Here is a 19,612-nt window from a genome sequence, read left to right on the forward strand (position 1 = left end):
CAGGAGTAAGGAACACGGCGACTGTCTATTTAAATCAAACTCAAGATGACAAACAATACGAGAACAATACTTCTCGCATTAACAATAAGACAAATTCCTATGAAATGAAGATATTTTAGCACCTTTCAAGTTGACTTATGGCACTTTTTCAGCTGCATTACACACAGTTATTGATACTTCTAAGAAGCGTGAAATTAAATGTGACAAGTGGCCTCAAGCAAGCTTGATTTTCCAAAACCTGTTTGTAAAAATGTATACGAAAATCTTGAACATACAAATTCGTAGTGATACATACGAAATAAATACGGACTGCAACTGATGACGTTGAATCCGACATGGTCCGCCATGTTGTTCACTCAAGGGGCGTGGTTAACCACCGCCAGTTCCTATGTATTGTTACAAATTTGTATGTTCAAGATTTTCTTATACATTTTTACGAACAGGTTTTGGAGATCACGTTGGATTTGCATGCTGCAGGGAAATAAATGGGACCAATCAATGTCTGACACAAAGTGAGGGAAAAGTATACGTGATGCAAATGGACCAAATCAAGCAAAAACTCCATTATATTTCCAATGGTTTCAACTCTTGCTTTCAATGGAAAAAAATGAAACCTGTCACCACAATTCAGATCCCATGTTTTGCAGTCGATGGTCGAAAATCTGAGATGAATTCACTTGTATTATATTTCTCACCGTTGGAAGTTTAGAAGTCTTTGCTTTTCAACCTTCGACCAGGGCCACAGCCAAGGGTACTGTATGACTTGTGCATAAGCGAATGGCGGCCGGGGCCCTTTTGAAAGACGGGGTGCTTGCCTGGCTGAGTCAGCCTTGTGTTACACTTGTGATTGATTGCATCACCGCAGTGGAACGAAGTCGGGTGTCGGGGCTTTTATGGGCGACTACAGTACGGCGGCGTTGGATTTCAATGGATATGCCCTTGGCCAGATAGGTGATAATGCTACCCAGTCCACACACACACGTGCACACGTACACACACTTTAAGGAATGCAGCATACAAACCCATTCTTCTTGTTTCAGAATGAGGTTATGTGAAACAGCAGTTTCTCTCCCACAGCGGGGTGGAACATGGTTTAATCTTGGCACCCCCCCCCCCCCCTCAGATGCCTTCACAACGTGCCAGTCTGCTGGCACGGCTATCAGAAAGGTACCACCACACCTGCGCTGACATCACTTCATTCCACGGGCTCTGATTTTGGGTCCACCGTATAAACATACAGAATGACAGGTCCTGGACCCCCCCCCACCCCCCTCCCCTCCTCTCCCTTTCTCTCCCTCTCCGTGTGTGTGTGTGCGCGCGCGCCTATAACTAATTGCAGTTTTCTTTCTCTCTCTCTGAGTGACAGCGAGGATTTCGCGTCGCCCGGAGCGACGTGACGCCAAGTTGGAAGCAGACCGGCTCATCCCCCCCCCCACCTTCCTTTATGATCCAAAGAAAACACATCGACGCACCGTGGCACACACACGCCTCTATACCTGCAGCCGGTGCGCACCGAACGCCTCTTCACCAAATGCCACCAGCGCGTCAGTGCCGCGCGCGCCGGCACGAGACGAGCAACATCCAGCGGTGCCTTGACAACACGATCATACGTATTATTTATACCTGTTGTAATGTAATTCGTTGTTAAAAAATACCGCACCAAGAGACTCCCCGGTGTCACCCTCGCGCCCCCCCCCTCCTCCCCCCAATCACCGCGCGCCGTTTCGCGGTCAGAACGGACTTCTCGGCGCGGAGTTCTCACGTCTCGTTCCTGCGCGGACCGCTGTGCGAGCACGTGAAGGCAGATGGACGACAATGAAGAGGTTAACCACACCTTTGAAAAAAAGCGGACGTCTCTCCATTAGCCTCTTGACCAGCTTCGTTGCGCATTAAGATGCGCCCCGCAGAAGAGGAGTTGGGTGAGGAACTTTTTGCGCTCTTTTTGGCACACAGTTTCCAGTGAAGAAAACAGGTACCCCCCCCCCCCCCCCCCCCCCCCCCTTATGCATTTAAGAAAGAATCCAACTCGGTGTTGGCTGAGCTCGTCGGTCATTTAAACGTCGCTGGGGGAAACTCATTGAGGATTTGCTGCCTTCACTATGACGGTTCGTCTATCACGGATCCAACTGGCCCTGTTCTTCATCCTGCTGTGTCCGGTCAACATCATCGGACTCTGGTGGTAAGTGCTCTGAATTTACCACGTGTTTTGTGTCAATCTGTCTAGTGTCCGCCGGGGATTTAAAGGATCTCACCTGACTTGGTCGTATTTGCGCGCACAGACACGGGGGAGTGTAATCATGTTGAACTATATTTATCCACAGCACCATCACTCTGCATTTGCCCACCGGCTCTTCACCCAAATACTCCGGATAGCCCGGGAGCCGTGCGCCTTACAAATGGATTCTCTGTGCCAAAGACAAATATGAAATATAGAGCTCAGTGCTGCAACTATAGCTGGAGGGGCATAAAGAAAAACAGTGAACACAAAAAATATATATCATGAATATTGACTTTTTAAGCATATAGTTTAGTAATGAGAATGTTCCAGATGTAAGTGATATAATACAGAAGATGTCTATGTCCAAATTAATACTTCACAAGTTGTTTAAACTTACATTGTTTTTAAAGTAAACATAACCGTATACTTAGATGTGCTAATAACCAGGAGATCATGAACCAATCAAATCAAAGTATGTTTCCATCACAAATGTCAAATATGGGCTTCAGGACAAAGACACGGAGAAGGAGGGTGGTGAGAGAGGTGTCTGCTGCTCATCGCCTGCAGTAATACACGGAGGAGAGAGGACAGGGAGATCGGTGGAGGTGGTGTGTGTGTGTGTGTGTGTGTGTGTGTGTGTGTGCAGTGGGGGTTCAGATTCAGGAATGTCAGGTGGCCCTCTAGGCGCAGTGGATATGTCATCATAAAACAATCCATATAGGCTGAGCTCCGCAAGGTGTGTGACAGTCGGGCAGACTTGCAGACAGACGCAGACGGACAGATGGACCCTGCAGATCTGCTGATAACGTGTTTTCTATCCATTGTTAGATCTCTCTGTTAGTCTGAGTGCAGTACAACATCCAATATTTCTGTCTGTAGTTCCCTTTCTGTCTGTTACGCACACACACACACACACACACACACACACACACACACGCACACACACACACACACACACACGCACGCACAAACCTCCGCAAAGCAGCACTGTTTGAATGTAAAGCTTCGTTGTTATTTTTTTTATTTTTTTTTTACCCAGCGAATCCTCCCACTGTTCATTCACAGCCCAGTCAAGGTCAGTGTGGGTTGTCGCGCCACAGGGGCTGTGCAAGTCTTCCGCATGTCCTTGTGTGACTGGCAGATGGCCCGTCAGCGTCACAGGACATGTCTCTTCACTTTGCGAACATTACAGATGTGGGACCTTAAGTCCTCTTGTAGCATCGACTCGAGCTCTCCTTCCGTGTTGCCATCTGCTGTGTCACCGAATAAGAAGACGCAGTCTACACGTGTGAAAGACTTGTGTTCCCCAGATGTTTTCATCAAGGATTTACATCCACGCTGAGACGCTTGAACGTCTGATCTTTGTCCTCTTTTTGTTGGCAAAACCACCAGAGTGCGTTTAAGCCAAAATCTTTGAAGAAAAAGTCCGGGTAAACATCTGTTCGGTCCACCCCGCACTCCCCAGCGTTGGAGTTAAGGGGTTGTCTCCATAACAATTGGTTATCTTTCACATATTATTATGTTGTGTTCAAGCTGGACGCAGCAGCTACGTCTCAGAAATGTTGCAGATTGATCAGAAAAAAAAAACGGAAACTGCACGGCAACGCTGAATGAGTCCACGTGATGTGGGCTACTGACACAACCATTCTGTTGGTCTATTGTGAGGTTTAAAAGCCACGGAGAGGGATGGCTCAGTTCAATTGTCGTGACTTTGCTGCAACATGTGGACTGGCGGTGGCTGAGAAGGATTTTTATGCTGTGACCAAGCGTTTTAGAGAAGAGCCAAAAACAATACAGGCGTTTACATTTCCTTAAACACTTTGTGTACTTGGCCTAAATCATCATGGCAAAGTCCTGTCGTCTACCAAGGCCGAATCCAATTACGAGAGAGAGAGAGAGAGATAAAAAAGCAACATGAAAGTATATGGTTTGTAAGACGGTACAACAACAAAATAAGAGTTACCTCCTCATTTATACATCTTTGAGTTTGTGGGGAAGAAATGAAGCAGCTACATGTATGAAACTATGCTCAATCTTTCTAATTTTCCTCTCAGAATTTTAGTGGCAGCACATTCCTCCGGACACTGGAGATTCATTTTAAATAAAAATGAAGTGGATTACGGGAATCAACTCTGAGAAATCTGCTACTTCCTTTTCATCCCCACTGACACGCGTTGTCATCTTCTTTCACTCACTCACTTGTTCGCAGGCGCACTCGCAGTCTCACACAGACACACACGTGAACGCATTCTGGCACAGATTCACACACACACACACACACACACACACACACACACACACACATGCGCACACACACAGTGGCCAACTGTGGAGCAGCTAGGGTGAAGCCACACCTGCGGGTCGCTCCCCACTCCGCCAGGACAATGATGCTCTCTGTTGAAAGCTGCTGGACATACCATCATGCATCTCTCCTTCTCTGTCTCCGTGCGTCTTCAGCCGCACTCGTCTTTTGAAGGAAAATACCTATCATGCAGATAGGTTGTCGCTGAGGGAAGCGAGAGACAGAGACAGAGAGAGAGAGAGACAGCTGCAGTGATGGACAGAGAGCGACGGAGATGAAATGCGGGGAGATAGCTGTCCTTTCAGAGCCTCTGCTGATTAGAGCGCTCTAATCATTTGGCCAGAGAGCAGAGAGCACAGCTCGGAGACCCAGAGCAGTGAGGAATGTCTTTGCTCTCTTATACTGGTTTTCACCGCAGTGCTTCGCTGCTGTGTGTGTGTCACAGCGTGCTGCAGGCCTACAGGTGGACACACACACACACACACATCATTTGTGTGTGCGTGTGTTTCAGAATTCTCCTTTATATGTTTATGTGTGTGTGTGTCACTCCAAATACATGTCCAATCAGTGGATACTGGTGAATCTATTCAACATGCACACAGAGAAGTACAAATGCACTCCTTCAGTTACGGGAGACCACATATACAGACAGACACACAATCTCTATAGTCAAAGCCGCCATGATCACTTGAGGAGAGTTTCATTGTAACTGATCTTATCTTGTCCACTCCACCCCTGGTTTGAAAATGTCTAATCAGGACCAGGGAGATGGGTACAGATAAAGATGATGACGATGTGGGTTTGGCATTGGGGAGAGAACTGCATGTATTTCTGTGGGCTCGCACGCTTTAAATACGTTCCAGTGTCAGAAATGTATAGGGCACAGGGCATAAATGGTCCAAGAAATGTCACAATTCATCCACGTTTTAGCAGGATTGGATGAAACTTTGTTGACGGTTTTTGGGTTGGTAGAAGCCAATTGGAAATAACATTGCCAGCTATTGTTCAATCTTCACCAGCTAAGCACAGGTTTCAATGTCTTTTAGGATTTCTGCATAAAATGTAATTTCTTATTGTCCGAAATAGTGAAGACACAAAATAACTGTTTTTCAAGGACATAACTTGTAGAACAAAACACGTGTGGTCTCAGATTTACATGTTGTTGAACATATCTGGTAAATACTCAATGACTCAGCATGTGGCAACAGATGTCATATTGTTAGCACAGTAACGTTAGCTTAGTCACTCATTTGACCAATTTTACCAAGCTTAATTTTAAAACCACTAATATTAAATTGAATTCCCCATTTCATAGTTATGCTGAGAGCCACAAACATCCGTGCACCTTCCCAACACCCTCCCTGAATCTATCCATTGCTTGCACAATTAGCACCCTTTGGCTGTCTTTGCTGTTGGGTGTGCGATGTAACAGCAGAACGGACGTGGGAGTGTTTTTCTCGTGTCAAATTGGTGTTGTGTCGTTGGTTTCCCCCCCCGGAGACACTTTATTGCACATATTTAAATAGGGCGCATTGGGATCATGAGTGCTGAAACATTTCAACGAGACAATCTCCTTTGTTTCTCAACCTCGTTTTACATTAGCAAAAACCACATGAGCCAACATGTCTGGGTGTGATCGACGTGTCCCCAGGCCGCGGGGTCAGAAAAACAAGGGGGGCAATTATCGGAGGCACACTCAGTCGTACGCTGTCCTCCTACGCTGAACTACGGCGAGGTGCGGAATATCTTCCCACCCCTCTTCAATTTGGTGTAGTCGGGACAAATTGTCCCCCGATTTTATCATTTGTATAATTCATTGTCATTGCTTAATCTCTTTGTATCTCGTCCGTGTCTTACGCTGAACCAACACCACATCTTTCCCCGCGTACACACCCTCTCTTTAGCTGTCTCGCGTTGACCCCTCTTCCTAATTCTCTCCCACACTGGCGTCTCAGACATAGCGCTTGTCGTGACTGTCTTCATCTCCAGCATACTTGGGGGATTAAGGAGGGATGAAATTCACTCATTCGTGGGCGGAGAAAAAAAGAAGAAAGAAAAAAAGAAAAAAGAAGGGCCCCGTACAGTAGAGCACTTCATCTGCGCTGCCGTGAGATCCTAAATGAAACCCGAGGTCGCTTTGAGCGCCGGTGTTTACTTGCTTTCTGATGCACCTCTCAAGTACAAGGTCAAGGTTCGGTGTGCATTACGGATTGACTAGCATGGACGGACCTGCCAGCCTTTAATGTTTCATATGGGTATTTATGCCCCTTTGTCTTTTTTTGTCTCTTTCCTTTGTGACCCCCCCCCCGTCCCTGCTCCGGGACTTCATCATCACGGAGGAGTATTCATGCGAGACAGTGTTTCCTTAAAGCCCTTGATAATATCAATGACTCTACATCCTGAATGGTATTTTGCACTTATCTTTTCAAGATGTTTCGTGATCGACAGTGGCACTTTGCACGAAGAGGACCCGAGTGCGGTCTGGCCTGCGATAGGGCTTTAATCTGCGTACACGCCTGCCAACTAATAAATGCCTCTTTGTGTTGTTATTGTATATCAACAATGTTTTGTGCAAATTGCATTTGTGCGTATGCATGCATCTTCTTGAAGCATCCCATTTTAGCTTAGGCAACGTTTCATCTTTATACGATGCAGTAGATGGTGTTTTGCATTAGTATTGTGCATCATTTCTTCGACTTCTGCTCTGTGTGTTCACTGTGCAGAGACATAAACGTCCATAGATCTGCTCTGTTTACTAAAAACTATTACTCTGCACCTGTGACGTGCACTTTTGGGAGTGTGCAAAGTATTCCGATCCTATTCAACCTTGCAGGGATGCACACTTTTATGTACCGTATCTCCAAACAAGGGCAAGAATGCAGGCCGCTCACTGTCATCCTTTCATCCAATTATCAAGTGTCCATTTTTGGATATATTGCCGCCTGGTGTGCTTTTCCACCTCAGTTCACTTCACTTTCTGATTTGTACTTCCTTCCCTTTTTTCCTCCCGTCGTTTCTATACTTATACTACAGACAGTCCAATAGGGGATTATCAAATTGGCTTTCAACCAAAATGAAAGGATGATTCCAGCTCACTGTGTCAAAAGGGTTCCACCGTTTTGTTCTAAAGTACCTAACTATTACAAACTAGACGTCTGTTTTAACTCACAAAGCCCTTTTAATTAAATTTAAACAAGAAAAAAGAAAGTTCTTGAATACCATTGCTCATGTTTCTGTTTCTTACAGTGCATGAGTATAGATCAAGTTAATTGATTTATTAATGTCGCATCTGATCTTCTGCGAAACCCAATTTATCTCTTTGCAGTGCGTGCTCGGCTGCAAAAGGAGGATCATGAGGAAACTTTTCTCTCAGCGTCAAAGCGCTCAAACTGTCTGTCTTTTGCTTCCAGGACGACGTCCAAACGTCATCCAGTAAATTCACCAGTTTTACAACTCTTCACCTCCCATTGTAAAAAAAACAAAAAAAACAGGCCCAGCTATTGTGAGCTGCAGAGCTGGCTTCCCACGTGCACGCGCACAAGCACAGAATCACACGCACAACCGAGCAAACACAAAATCGTTTTCACACATCCATAAAAATGAACACACACTGTATTGAAATAGAACTGAATTCATCCCTCACACACACACACACACACACACACTCGGCCTGAGAGCGGTGGGTATATAATGAGCGGTTGTTGAGAGGGAGTGTGCGTTGCTAAGTGTTGCATCTATACCTGCTAATTAACACATACAGGCTGTCTGTATGTGTTGCACACACAATAACACCTGTATCTGTGACAGAGCATTGTTTCCATTGTGATGTTGTCATTACACTCTCAGTAATCACAGAAGGAATGCAGCAGTGTCTCTGGAGGTATTGGTGTGTGTTTGCGTTACCACGTTACGCAGCAGATATTATGGCTCACGCTGGAGGATTGAGTGCATGTGCGCATTAGAATTTAGAATCCCCGCTGCCTGCCGTTATCACACGTCGTGTCTGGAGAGCAGTATTTGGGCCGCTGCCTCTGCAGCTTCCCTTTGTGGCTGACACAAGATTCCCTGTGAATAGTGTTTTCATTCAATCAAGCGTTGACATGTTTGTCTGTCATTTAAATAGCTTTCTCAAATGAAAAAACGAAACCTTCAAAAACACGGGGACGGCGTGTGTGCGTGGGTGTGTGCGTGTGTGTGTGTGTGTGTGTGTGTGTGTGTGTGTGTGTCTTGCCCGGTATCAGACCGCCAGGAGAGCGGATTGGAGAGAGTGTTTGTTCTGCTTCTTAAAACAAACTCTCGAAGCAGATGAATGATATCAGGCGGTGCGATTAACAGGGACAAGGCTGAATGAAAACCGGTGAGGGAGTTTCTTTCTCTCTCTCCCTCTCTCTCTCTCTCTCTCTCTCTCTTTCCTAAAGTTATGGATCACACCTGCGGGCCTAAAGGCGACTGTGGAGAAGAGTCAAGAGGTCGGGGAAAAAAAGGAATTGAATGTACATAAAGTTAACAGCATAGAAGTGGGTGGAGGACAATTGAGGCAAGGTGAGGAGGGAAATAATGGGAATAAAGTCATCTCATAAAGCCAATGAAGTGACCACAGATGCTGGCAGCCGGGCCCATATTTCCCTTTAAGAGTTAGAATAAACTATTTCTTTGTTATATACACTCATCCGTCATAGCTATTGAGGAGATCCAGCTCCGTATTCATCAAATACAAGATGTGTATATATTTATATCTTAATGCTTTAAATATTTGCACTAAATGAGGCGCGCTTGATTTTCATTTGCGACTCATTCAAACACTCATTTCTTGTTCTTTTAAGTAATACACTATGTGCCTCTTTCGTTTGGATTGGTTTAATCGGGGAACTGCCTTGGCAGTGCCAATTCCAGCGACGCATGTGGTTTGAGCGTCACAGTCCTCAACTGCCACTATATCAGCTCCCCCGAAATCAACTCAGCGTTCCAGATCGACTCGAAGCGGCCCGCCTGTTATGAGACGTCCGGCTGGTTCACTTCCAGCTTTGTGAGGACCACACAGTCAAGTGCAGCCCACCATGTAAAGCACGCACACCTGAACTCTGTCGTCTCCCGTGAGCCGTTTTCCAAGGGGCGCCTCGTTGAAAGAAGAGCGGGAACTTCCCGTTGCCGTGGTGTTACCTAAGAGAGAGGGTCCTCTAACCCCGCGGTACTTCGGCTTTTCCAGGGCGGTGGGCAGTCCGCTGGTCATGGACCCCAACAGCATTTGCAGGAAGGCAAAGCGCCTGGCGGGGAAGCAGGCCGAGCTGTGCCAGACCCAGCCGGAGATCGTCAGCGAGGTGGCCAAAGGAGCCAGGCTGGGCGTCAGGGAGTGCCAGTACCAGTTCAGGTACCGCCGGTGGAACTGCACCAGCCACAACAAGTACTTTGGCAAAATACTGCAGCAAGGTGAGTGGGGCAGGGATGGGTTTTGGCTTGTTGGTAACTACCTTCATGTCTCTGTTTCCCTGTCTTTTTCTCCTGTTTTCTAATGTGGAGCGCCATTTAGACAAACAAAAAGCAATAGGCTCCAAAAGATGCCCCTCTTTTATCCGTCTGTTGATTAGGAAGCTGTAGCCAGCAGCTTGGTTCGGATCAGGCCTGAAAGAAGGGGAAGCATCCTTCCTCCATCTACTTAAAGTAGCCTCAGAGCACTTTGAAGACTCCTGGCTCTGTTGCCTTGTATCGAACGGACGTAAATGAAGTGGTGTTTATCCAATTTTCCGATAATATTATTTGTGGCTCTCCCCGTCAGCCTTACCAAAAACCTTTTACAGTTTTTTTTTGTTTTTTTTAAACACACGAAAAATATTGTCACGTCCCATTCGTCAGCCGTGAGTCCATGAACCCGTGACCTCTCAAATCTGAGCTGATGGTCCAACGTCTGACGGCACTCGGACAGACAAGGGTGGCTGTTGTATTTAAGACTTGACGTATTAACGCTTGACTGACTCTCCTCTTCATCAGACTGGGCTCGCTTGAAAATGTCCGGCTAAAATTGCCTTTTTTCTCCCAGCATCTCTCTTGCGATCTCTTGACATCTTCCTCCGGCTCTTTGAAGTCTGTAATATAACTGATGTTGGGTCACCGCTATGTCTCCCCCAATTACTGTGTTGGTTTTTCTCCTGTATAATTATACATAGAGAGCTGCCTGTTTCCTCTTAGGACCGCTACCTCAGAGAGCCTTTATCTCCGTGTTTAGTCAACAAACGGGGCATAATTGATATTAAGATACAACAACACATGTGTCAAGCGTGTTATTAAATCCATTTTCTAATGACTAATTTGCAGACGATGTGCATACTAAAGTCGTGTGCAACTATTGTCTCAAGCATGTGGCTCAGAAGATCGTGCACTGTGTAGCTTTACTGATTCATATGTTGCAGTCAGGAAGCTGGCATCAAGTGTCTCTGCCACGAAAACAAAGAAGAGGAGAAAAGAAATGCAAGCACAAAGATATGGAGGGAGAGAAAAAAGGGGACAAGCATCTACCAGTAGAAGATAGAACAGCAATTAATCATAAATTCCTGCTGTCTATAACAGAGGCCAGATTGCTCCTCTGTTTTGAAGCCTTAATTACCTGGATCTGCTCTTAATGGCTGTTTATCATAAAGTAGTGGCAGTAAATGTCAAAATAAAAGCGCCTTTGTGTGTAATGTTCACTCTCTCTAAGTGGTTTACTTAAACTCATTGACCTCGATTTAGACCTGAAGTGATAATAGACTCTTTCAGAATATTTCATTGACAGGGTGAAATTAAGCAATCGTAATACGGATGTTACAGTTTGCGTACCTTTAAGTCCATTCATCCCATGAAGGTGGCTTCCTCTCTCACCCTCAGACTAGTGGATTGCATAACATATGTCATGTGGCTGTATAATTACAGAATTGGAGAATTTGTGCAAGCCAAGCCAGAGGTTAGCGTCCCTGTTCTTACCTCTTAAGCTTGTGTAACACCATATTTCAGGTATCCGACCAACAATCAAATGGCACGACGGAACCGAATGAAGAAAAAAGCTAACTCACTGGCGCTCAGAGGGTACCTGTGCTGTGGGACTATGATGAAATATTTCCCCAAAAATGAGTTCTTTATAGCTGCTTCAGTCCCTATTGTTTGCTCCATGCGTATGTGTGCACATGCATGTTTAGAAAGGGGTTTTGTTAAATGCTTTGTAGCAAAGAAACATTGGGGCTCACCTCATTAACATAATCTAGATGAAGTACAGGTATTGTAGTTAAAATGTCTGATTGTTACCCTGTTTGCGTTTGTAGAACTTTGAATTGGATTTCTGCACAAAGAATATTCAATTTTAATGCTAGTTGGCGTTTTGACTGTTTAGTGAAAACAAAGCCACAGGGCGAAAGGGAGCACAGCCAAGTCGGCTGAAACACACTTTTCTGCTACCCACTTTGCAAAAATATCTTCGGGCTATCTTCACCCACTATTCAAACCTCACAGCACTTGTGTGGTGTGTTCGTTACTTAACGGCACCGCTGCTGCATGTCAACGTACGTCTGACCGTGAAGCTCGTCCGTGGACAAATGAGAGCAATTGATCAGAACTGTACAGGCTTGTGTGTGTGTTTGTATTTCTTTCAATGTTTTCAGATTATGAACATGATTCCGCACACATCAGAAACACGGACATGCAGACATTCATGTGGTCATAGATTTTGTGTATTTGTACTGCTGGAGAATAAACAATAATATTTTATTTTGGCGGTGCAGGGGGTTGCAAAGTAATTAAAGGAGTCAGCAGCCGTGTCAAACATTCTCTCATGACAGGTAGTCACACAGGTGAGCGGACAGGTTGGAACTTTACGCACTTTAAGTATTCTTGTATTCGCAAATAAGGAAATGGCTGATGTTTTACTTAAGATTTCTCTCTAGAGAATGTGAGTTTGTCATGTCAATATTGTGTCAGTACTGTATATACTGTTCATTATTTATTGTTTTAATTGTACTCTACATTAACGTGACTTTCTCGCACACGAGATGCTGCAGGATTCCTGTCACATAGATTAAAAGTATTGTAAATCTTTTACGCGGATCTTACACGTGACATCTATTGTGCCGTGGCCATCCTGGGGGAGGGATCCCTCCTCTGACGCTCTCAACTAGTGAGTTTTCCTCCGCCGATGAGAGGATGTCGCATGTGCATTCTGAAAAAGCAGCTGTGACCACCAGCCGATAATCGTCGGATACAACCTCATTCCCTGAGAAGATGAATATATATATTTTATTAAACTATGCTTGAATGAACTGTGAAGGGATTTTATATTAAACTGCATTCCGTTTTCAAATCCCATGTCATTAAAGTCAAAGCATTAAATGTGCTAATTCCTGCAGAAGGGCCTTATGGAACTAGGAGCAGATGTAGACAGGCCCAGACACCCACCATGCCAGCGCATTTGTATGGAATTAATTTCTCCTGGGCAAATATGAAACTGGGGGGGTCCTAAGATCATATGACTTGATAGCCTCTTTTATAAATAACATCATTTTATTTGCTTTTCCTTTTTTTCCCTCCAACTCTCGCTTTTTCGAGTCTCTCTTTTTGTCCATTTCAGTTTATCCTTGTCGAACACATTTTTTAATGAACCCAAATAAGAGTTGTAAGAACGTATTTCCTTAAATTCAAGCTGATATCCCCCTCAGTGCAGGCTTCTTGTATTACTGTAAATGCAGTGTTTCACCAGGGCATCTGGGGACATCTGGCCGTGCTCTCAGCTTGCTTGGACACGGCTTGTGTAACCATCACCACGTTGAACTAACATCGAGTTGTGTGCTGATGAGTCACACATGTGTCTCTTAATAAATACAGAGAGGCTTTGCAGAATGACACTTGATGCGAGTATGTTGCTGCTCCTGAAAAAAAATCTCAGTTCTATTCTGCTTAACAGGAGACGCAGTAAGGTGTGGTCCCAACTGAGCTGCACAGACACACACACACACACACACACACCTCCACAGTTAACAAGCTGTGTACAACCACACAAAAAAATGAACCGATTTATCTAATCTGCAGAAGATCAAAAATGCACAAACATCGAATGGAGACGTAGGAAACCTTTTGGGAACAGAGTAGATGTAAAGCATTTAAGACATCGTGTGGTGTCATAAATGCTTTACATCTACTACTCTGTACAACAATGTTGTTCACACATTGACACACATGGACACACAAACGTACACATTTTGGCCTTCATCGGACATATTTGTGGGTGTTCGGCTGCACAGCTGGTATTGATATCACGGCGTGCTGGGGTGTGCGTGTCTTGTCGCACGCCACCCATTCTGTGTGTGTGTGTGTGTGTGTTACCTAATGAATCCCATTCACTGAATCATGCGATATGGAGTTGGCAATGATGACGGTGGTGACTGAACGCTCACCGCCTTCCAGCTCTTAAAAGTCCTTCCCTCAGTCTCCGAATACACATACAAGGCCTCCCTAAGTGGCTGTTCTCCCTCTCCTTCTCCCTAACGCACACACACACACCCCAGTTCTTCATCTATCTAAGCAGAGACCTACTCAGACCGCTCTGGTTAATTACTGTGACCTGACAGCAGTTCAGCAAGACAAAAGTTAATTCCCCAACCGAACCAAAGAGAGCGGGACTCTTGTATTTGACGAGCTGGCTTTGTTTTTTCCGTTGGATTTGCTCGTGATACATATTATAATATCACCAGCTCTACCTTTTTATTGTTATTATTTTTTTCCAAAGCAACGCACAGCTACAAACTGATATGAAAAATCAAAAAAGGTTTATGACATTAGATGTGTTCTGGTTTAATAAAGATTGGTTTTCACTGGACAAAGAGAACAACGCCTGCCTTAGATATCAGCCAAGTGGTTCTCGTATAGCTGCGATAATTGCGGGTAAAGACTCGAGGGTGAAAACGATGCTGAAGCCACCGGGCGCGGAAAGACAATCAATTTGCAGTTGTGGTTGGACCTGCTTTCAGCCAGGAGTGTTGAGCTCTGCGCTCAAAATAAACCAGCAGCTGTGGTGTGTGAACGACGGAGGGAGAAATAGATCGTAGTAATGGACGAGGATGGAGAGAAGGACGCTTTTATCCTGATCCATGCCGCTGCCATTGTAAGCGACTGGATGGCGGGACAGACGCGTGGATGACTGGATAGATGAATGGAAATGAGCTTCTGCCACGGTTGTGGCCCAGTTGCTATACTGTGATTGATTGATAACGTGTAGGTGTTTATCGTCATGTCATGTTGTAATGGAGATGCTGAAAGGGTTGAACTGAAAAAGTTAATTTCTGTCTGCAATAGCATATTTGGATCGTTTTCAACCCACTGTTTGAAATGTATTTTCAACATATGGTGTACAACTTTGGGTAGATGCATATTTGCATTTTTGCATTTCAGTGTCCTGTGTGCAAACCAAACTTGGGAACCATTAATAAAGTCCCCCCCCCCTCTCCTTTTTCTTGTCCATCACATCGTAGATATCAGGGAGACTGCGTTTGTTTATGCCATCACGGCGGCGGGTGTGACCCACGCCGTGACCCAGGCCTGCAGCATGGGAGACCTCCTGCTGTGTGGATGCGAGGCGACCAGGAACCGAGCCCCTCCGAGGCCGCCCTCGTCCTCCCCTACCGGAGACGGAGTCAAGTGGGAGTGGGGGGGCTGCGGAGACGATGTGGAGTTCGGTTACGAAAAGTCAAAACAGTTCATGGACGCCAAGAGAAGACGGGGAAAGAGTGACATCAGGACGCTCATCGACCTGCACAACAACGAAGCCGGGCGGCTGGTAAGAAACTGCCTCAGAATCAGAAGCTCAGTGTGTGCGCGCAGTTACTCTGCATATCTTGAATGAACACAAGTCTAATCTATGAATCCAAAAAAAATATTTTAAACCGCTACTGGGATGTGTGAATTTTTAGCTGGAAAGGTGTTTCTTGTCCTGCGGAATGTTCCATCATTCCACAAGCATGCAAAAGAGAAAGACATCGCCCGCAGCCATATATGTGTAGCGGCGTAAGCTGATATTCTAACAAGAATCAGGTTTCTGAAACACAAAAACAAGAGCGTGCCACACATTTTGCTTTCACGCCTCCGAGGCAGGTAGCTTCTAATGTTTCCACAGCGCTCGCAGAAGTTTAACGTTCCTCTTTGTTGCCCGTATGAACGTCAGGTACAAGAAGAACGGCCTCGACAATTCGAGGCGCTGCTGAAGAGTGGAGACGCAGTAGTTTGTTTGATGCGCAGCTCGGTGCATCACATTTACCTTTAGCTGTCAGCGTCTCTGTTTGTTACACCTTCTTGCAGAAATGGCGTATGCAAAAACTCAGAGTCACAAAGTTCACCGCCATCGGGGTCAAAGGCGGGCGGGAGAGGAGAGGGGAGGATTCTGGGACTTAATCCAATTGTAGCATTAGCGAACAAACCATTTGAACATGAAAAGAAACCTTCACACAAAATTCCCAGAGGTTAAGATGTAATGCATGAAAACGTCTGTTTGTGTGCAAGAACGCATGCATACGCCAATACACATTTTGCAAGTGTTTGTGTGTGAGTGTGTGTGTGTGTGTGTGTGAATGGGCGTGTGTGTGTGTGTGTGTGTGTGTGAATGGGCGTGTGTGTGTGTGTGTGTGATGGGTTAATTATGTGCAGTATAAGTGAATGATCCTTTGTCAAGGCTTGTTAGATGTAGGAAGGCCAGAGGCAACATGGAGGGAGAAGGGGGTTGGGGAGTTAAATTCCTTCTGAATAGCGTCTGCTTTTATCTCACCTATCTATCAGTGTGTGTGTGTGTGTGTGTGTGCGTGTGTGTGTGTGCGATCCAGTTTCTTTATCTGTGATATACTATGAAAACACAATAATGAATAACTCCTTTAGAGAACTTGTCATTTGACAAAAGCATCCCTGCTTCCCTTTAGCGTACAAGTTTAAAAGCCCCCCCCTACCTCCTTTTTTTTCTCTCTTTCTTCTTATTTATTGCTCATTTATCTCCTCCACCTCTCTGCTCCACCCCTCCACGCGCTCCCGTTCCCAGGCGGTGAAGCTCTACATGCGGACGGAGTGCAAGTGCCACGGCCTGTCGGGGTCGTGCACCCTGCGCACGTGCTGGAAGAAGATGCCTCACTTCCGCGAGGTGGGGGACCGCCTGCTGGAGCGCTTCAACGGGGCCTCCAAGGTGATGGGCGGCAACGACGGCAAGACCCTGATCCCCGTCGGCCAGAACATCAAGCCGCCAGACAAGCAGGACCTGATCTACTCCGACGAGTCGCCCGATTTCTGCCTGCCCAATCGGAAAACCGGCTCGCTCGGGACGCGGGGGCGCATGTGCAACAGCACGGCCATGGACATCAGCGGCTGCGACCTGCTGTGCTGCGAGCGCGGCTACCGGGAGGAAACAGTGGTGCTGGAGGAGAACTGTCTCTGTCGGTTCCACTGGTGTTGTGTGGTCCAGTGCAAGAAGTGCTTGGTCCGAAAAGAGCTCAGTGTGTGTCACTGATGAACCGAAGGGGTCGATTTCCGTGTGGATCGTTTTATATCTGTTTTCACATTAGTCACATTCAGTGTGCCCCCCCCCCCCAAAAAAAAAGTTACATTACAGGTCATTTAGCGGACGCTTTTATCCAAAGCGACTCACTTTAAACCCGTGGCTTTTCACATTTTGCCCGGCGAGCAATTAGGGGTTAGGTGTCTTGCTCAGGGACACTTCGACTTGAGACATGGGGCAGCCGGGACTCAAACCACCAACCCTGCGGCTCCCAGCGCACCCGCTCTACCCCCCCGCACCACGACAATCCACATGTTCATTTGAAATGATAATTGATCATAGTTCTGGCTTTCAAATTGAGAATATTTTGGTTTCTGAGCTACCTATTTTTCTTTTTCTTGTTTATGAAAAAGGTCCAACGAATGTCCAATTATGTCATATTTGTTAAATGAAAGAAGAGGTTTCTCGGAGTCACGTCCAATACCAATTAAACTAAACAGCTTGATGCAAGCTGCTAGTTTAAACCAAAGAGTTTCGGACTCCCCCTTTTTGCTGATGGAATAACCGTAACTGTCCGTTCCTTTAGCCCCGCCCTCCGAGGTTCATTTCTGTTACTAGACCTGTCCAGCTTCCCATTCTCATTCTAACTTACAACACTGATGCATTTTTGATAGGTCCCTGACTTTAGAGAGAAGGAGACAGTCAGGCTTCAGTTTTGCTCGGTAGTTGTCAGCTTTTTCTCAGGTGTAGCTGAGGAGCGCGCATCCTCCCGACGACTCGTTTTGAAAGGCTGCTCGGCCTTCGATGTAGTGGCAGTAGGTCACCACTTTATGTAGAAAGCATGCAAACTATTGCATTTTTTACACTTTTCCTTTTTCCTTTTGGGTTTTAGAAAAACACCACTGTGCAGACTCTTTGTAGGCAGAGCACCACCCTCATACAGCCCCGTCACATGTGGAGAGCGCTAAGCTGGGCTGCTGAGCTTTGATCGGACAATGCTAATGTCCTTAATTCTTTATTTTAAGTCTGTCTGACCATAACCCGATCTACAGGATGGAAGAGTGACGAAGCCCCAATATTCCTATTAAGGTTTTAGCAATAAACAGAGAATCTCTATGTTTTTTTAAACATTGTAAATGTGTCATTAACATTAAAAACCATTAGACTAACTAGCTTGAAGTTGACATCAAACGACAAATAGAGGTCTTGGTATCCTTTTCTGCTACTGTGTCAACAATAAAAGGGAAATGGTATCACGTTGTCACATTTGAAGAACACTGTCAACGCCATGTTTTGCAGGTGTGGACTTGGCCTGCCGGCAAAGACTGTTATTTATATAAAGATATGATGACAAGACTACTTACTTCCAACTCGCTCAGAAGCACTTTGGATACGACGGCTGCCGTGAACTTTCTCAACAGTTACAATACAACTTTTGTGGTTGTTGCTATTAAACCCAACGAGAAATCTTCATTCACATTTCATTGTTTAGCATTTGGGAAAAATGTATATAATGTATTTTGTTTATCTGTTATGATATACAGGGCTAATGTAACAATGCACTTTGGATGCTGTGCGTGCAGATGTGCGCGCGTGTGTGTGTTTGCGTGTGTGTCTGAGGGAAAGTGTTGGGTTTGTGTTTGTGCAGGTTGGCCAGTTATCACCTTATCCTACAGTTGACAGTACCTTTTATAGGCCTATATCTTCCATCCAGCTGCTGTGTGACGTAAACTGCATCGTGTTGGTTATTAAAGCACACTGCTCTCTGACTCTCTGCCTCTGTGTGGGGCAGACACGCTCTGGTTTTTTGCTCATCTTTAGAGGAAGTGTGTTTCCTATAAACCTCATCATCATCTCATTCAAAAGTCACCATTTATTACCAGTATATTGAACAATAATACATTGCCTCCGCTTGTTCTGTCGTCTCGGAGTGAGAGTTGATGATTTTTGTGTTTCCGGAAGTGATAATTATTCATATGTGGTTGTTATGTACTTACACACTTTGTTTCAAAGTGCAGTACAGTACACAAAGTGGATACTCGCTGTAGGCGTTGCATACAAGGGACAACAGACAACTGTTTATTGGAATATTCATCAAAAGCAGTTTCATATTCGCCATCCGCCACAGCAAAACTGCATTCCTGACATTCCGATGACCTAATGCAACGTGGGTCATTATTACAGTGATCACTCGAAGCATGAGAATTTCTATGAAGGGCATAGATATACCCAGTATTAGATGAGATCCACAACAACTCTCACACCTAATTTTAGCTAAAGGGGCAGTGGATATTTCTACGTCTTTGATATTGTTATTATTATACTGTGAGGTGATGGCAACAGCCAGATTAAATGTCCCTTGCAGCTGGAATACAAGGCTCAAGATGAAGAATAATATCAGCACTCTCTGATTTCATGGATCTGTCAAGTGGCGTGAATGTCCGACCATTTAATATCTAAATATGTTAATTCATTGTAGGTTTAGTGGGGAACAAAAGAGAGCAAAAGAAGTGAACAGATTAAAGCATTTGTACATCTTTGGCCAATTTAGTTGAGTCAACAACTTACCGTAATGTGGTAATCTATTGAAAGGCGTTTTGTTTGCTTC

The 19,612-nt window shown here is 45.3% G+C and overlaps 1 protein-coding gene across 1 annotated transcript; it reads left to right on the top strand.

The window, feature by feature from the left end:
* The first annotated feature begins 1,483 nt into the window (after positions 1–1,483).
* Positions 1,484–18,773, top strand: wnt6b (wingless-type MMTV integration site family, member 6b). The gene is made up of 4 exons (XM_040202470.2): positions 1,484–2,179; positions 9,727–9,947; positions 15,005–15,309; positions 16,555–18,773. Exons 1-4 carry the CDS (start codon positions 2,100–2,102, stop codon positions 17,014–17,016), a joined length of 1,068 nt encoding a protein of 355 aa, XP_040058404.2. The 5' UTR covers positions 1,484–2,099; the 3' UTR covers positions 17,017–18,773.
* Positions 18,774–19,612: the final 839 nt, after the last annotated feature.

The sequence above is a fragment of the Gasterosteus aculeatus genome, chromosome 16, assembly GCF_964276395.1.
Source record: "Gasterosteus aculeatus chromosome 16, fGasAcu3.hap1.1, whole genome shotgun sequence".
NCBI classification, from domain to species: Eukaryota; Metazoa; Chordata; class Actinopteri; order Perciformes; family Gasterosteidae; genus Gasterosteus; species Gasterosteus aculeatus.

Coding starts and splice junctions, on each gene's coding strand:
- wnt6b (XM_040202470.2), top strand. CDS start 2,100: ATGACGGTTCGTCTATCACGGATCCAACTGGCCCTGTTCTTCATCCTG. Junction 2,180..9,726: donor AACATCATCGGACTCTGGTG/GTAAGTGCTCTG, acceptor CGGCTTTTCCAG/GGCGGTGGGCAGTCCGCTGG. Junction 9,948..15,004: donor TGGCAAAATACTGCAGCAAG/GTGAGTGGGGCA, acceptor ATCACATCGTAG/ATATCAGGGAGACTGCGTTT.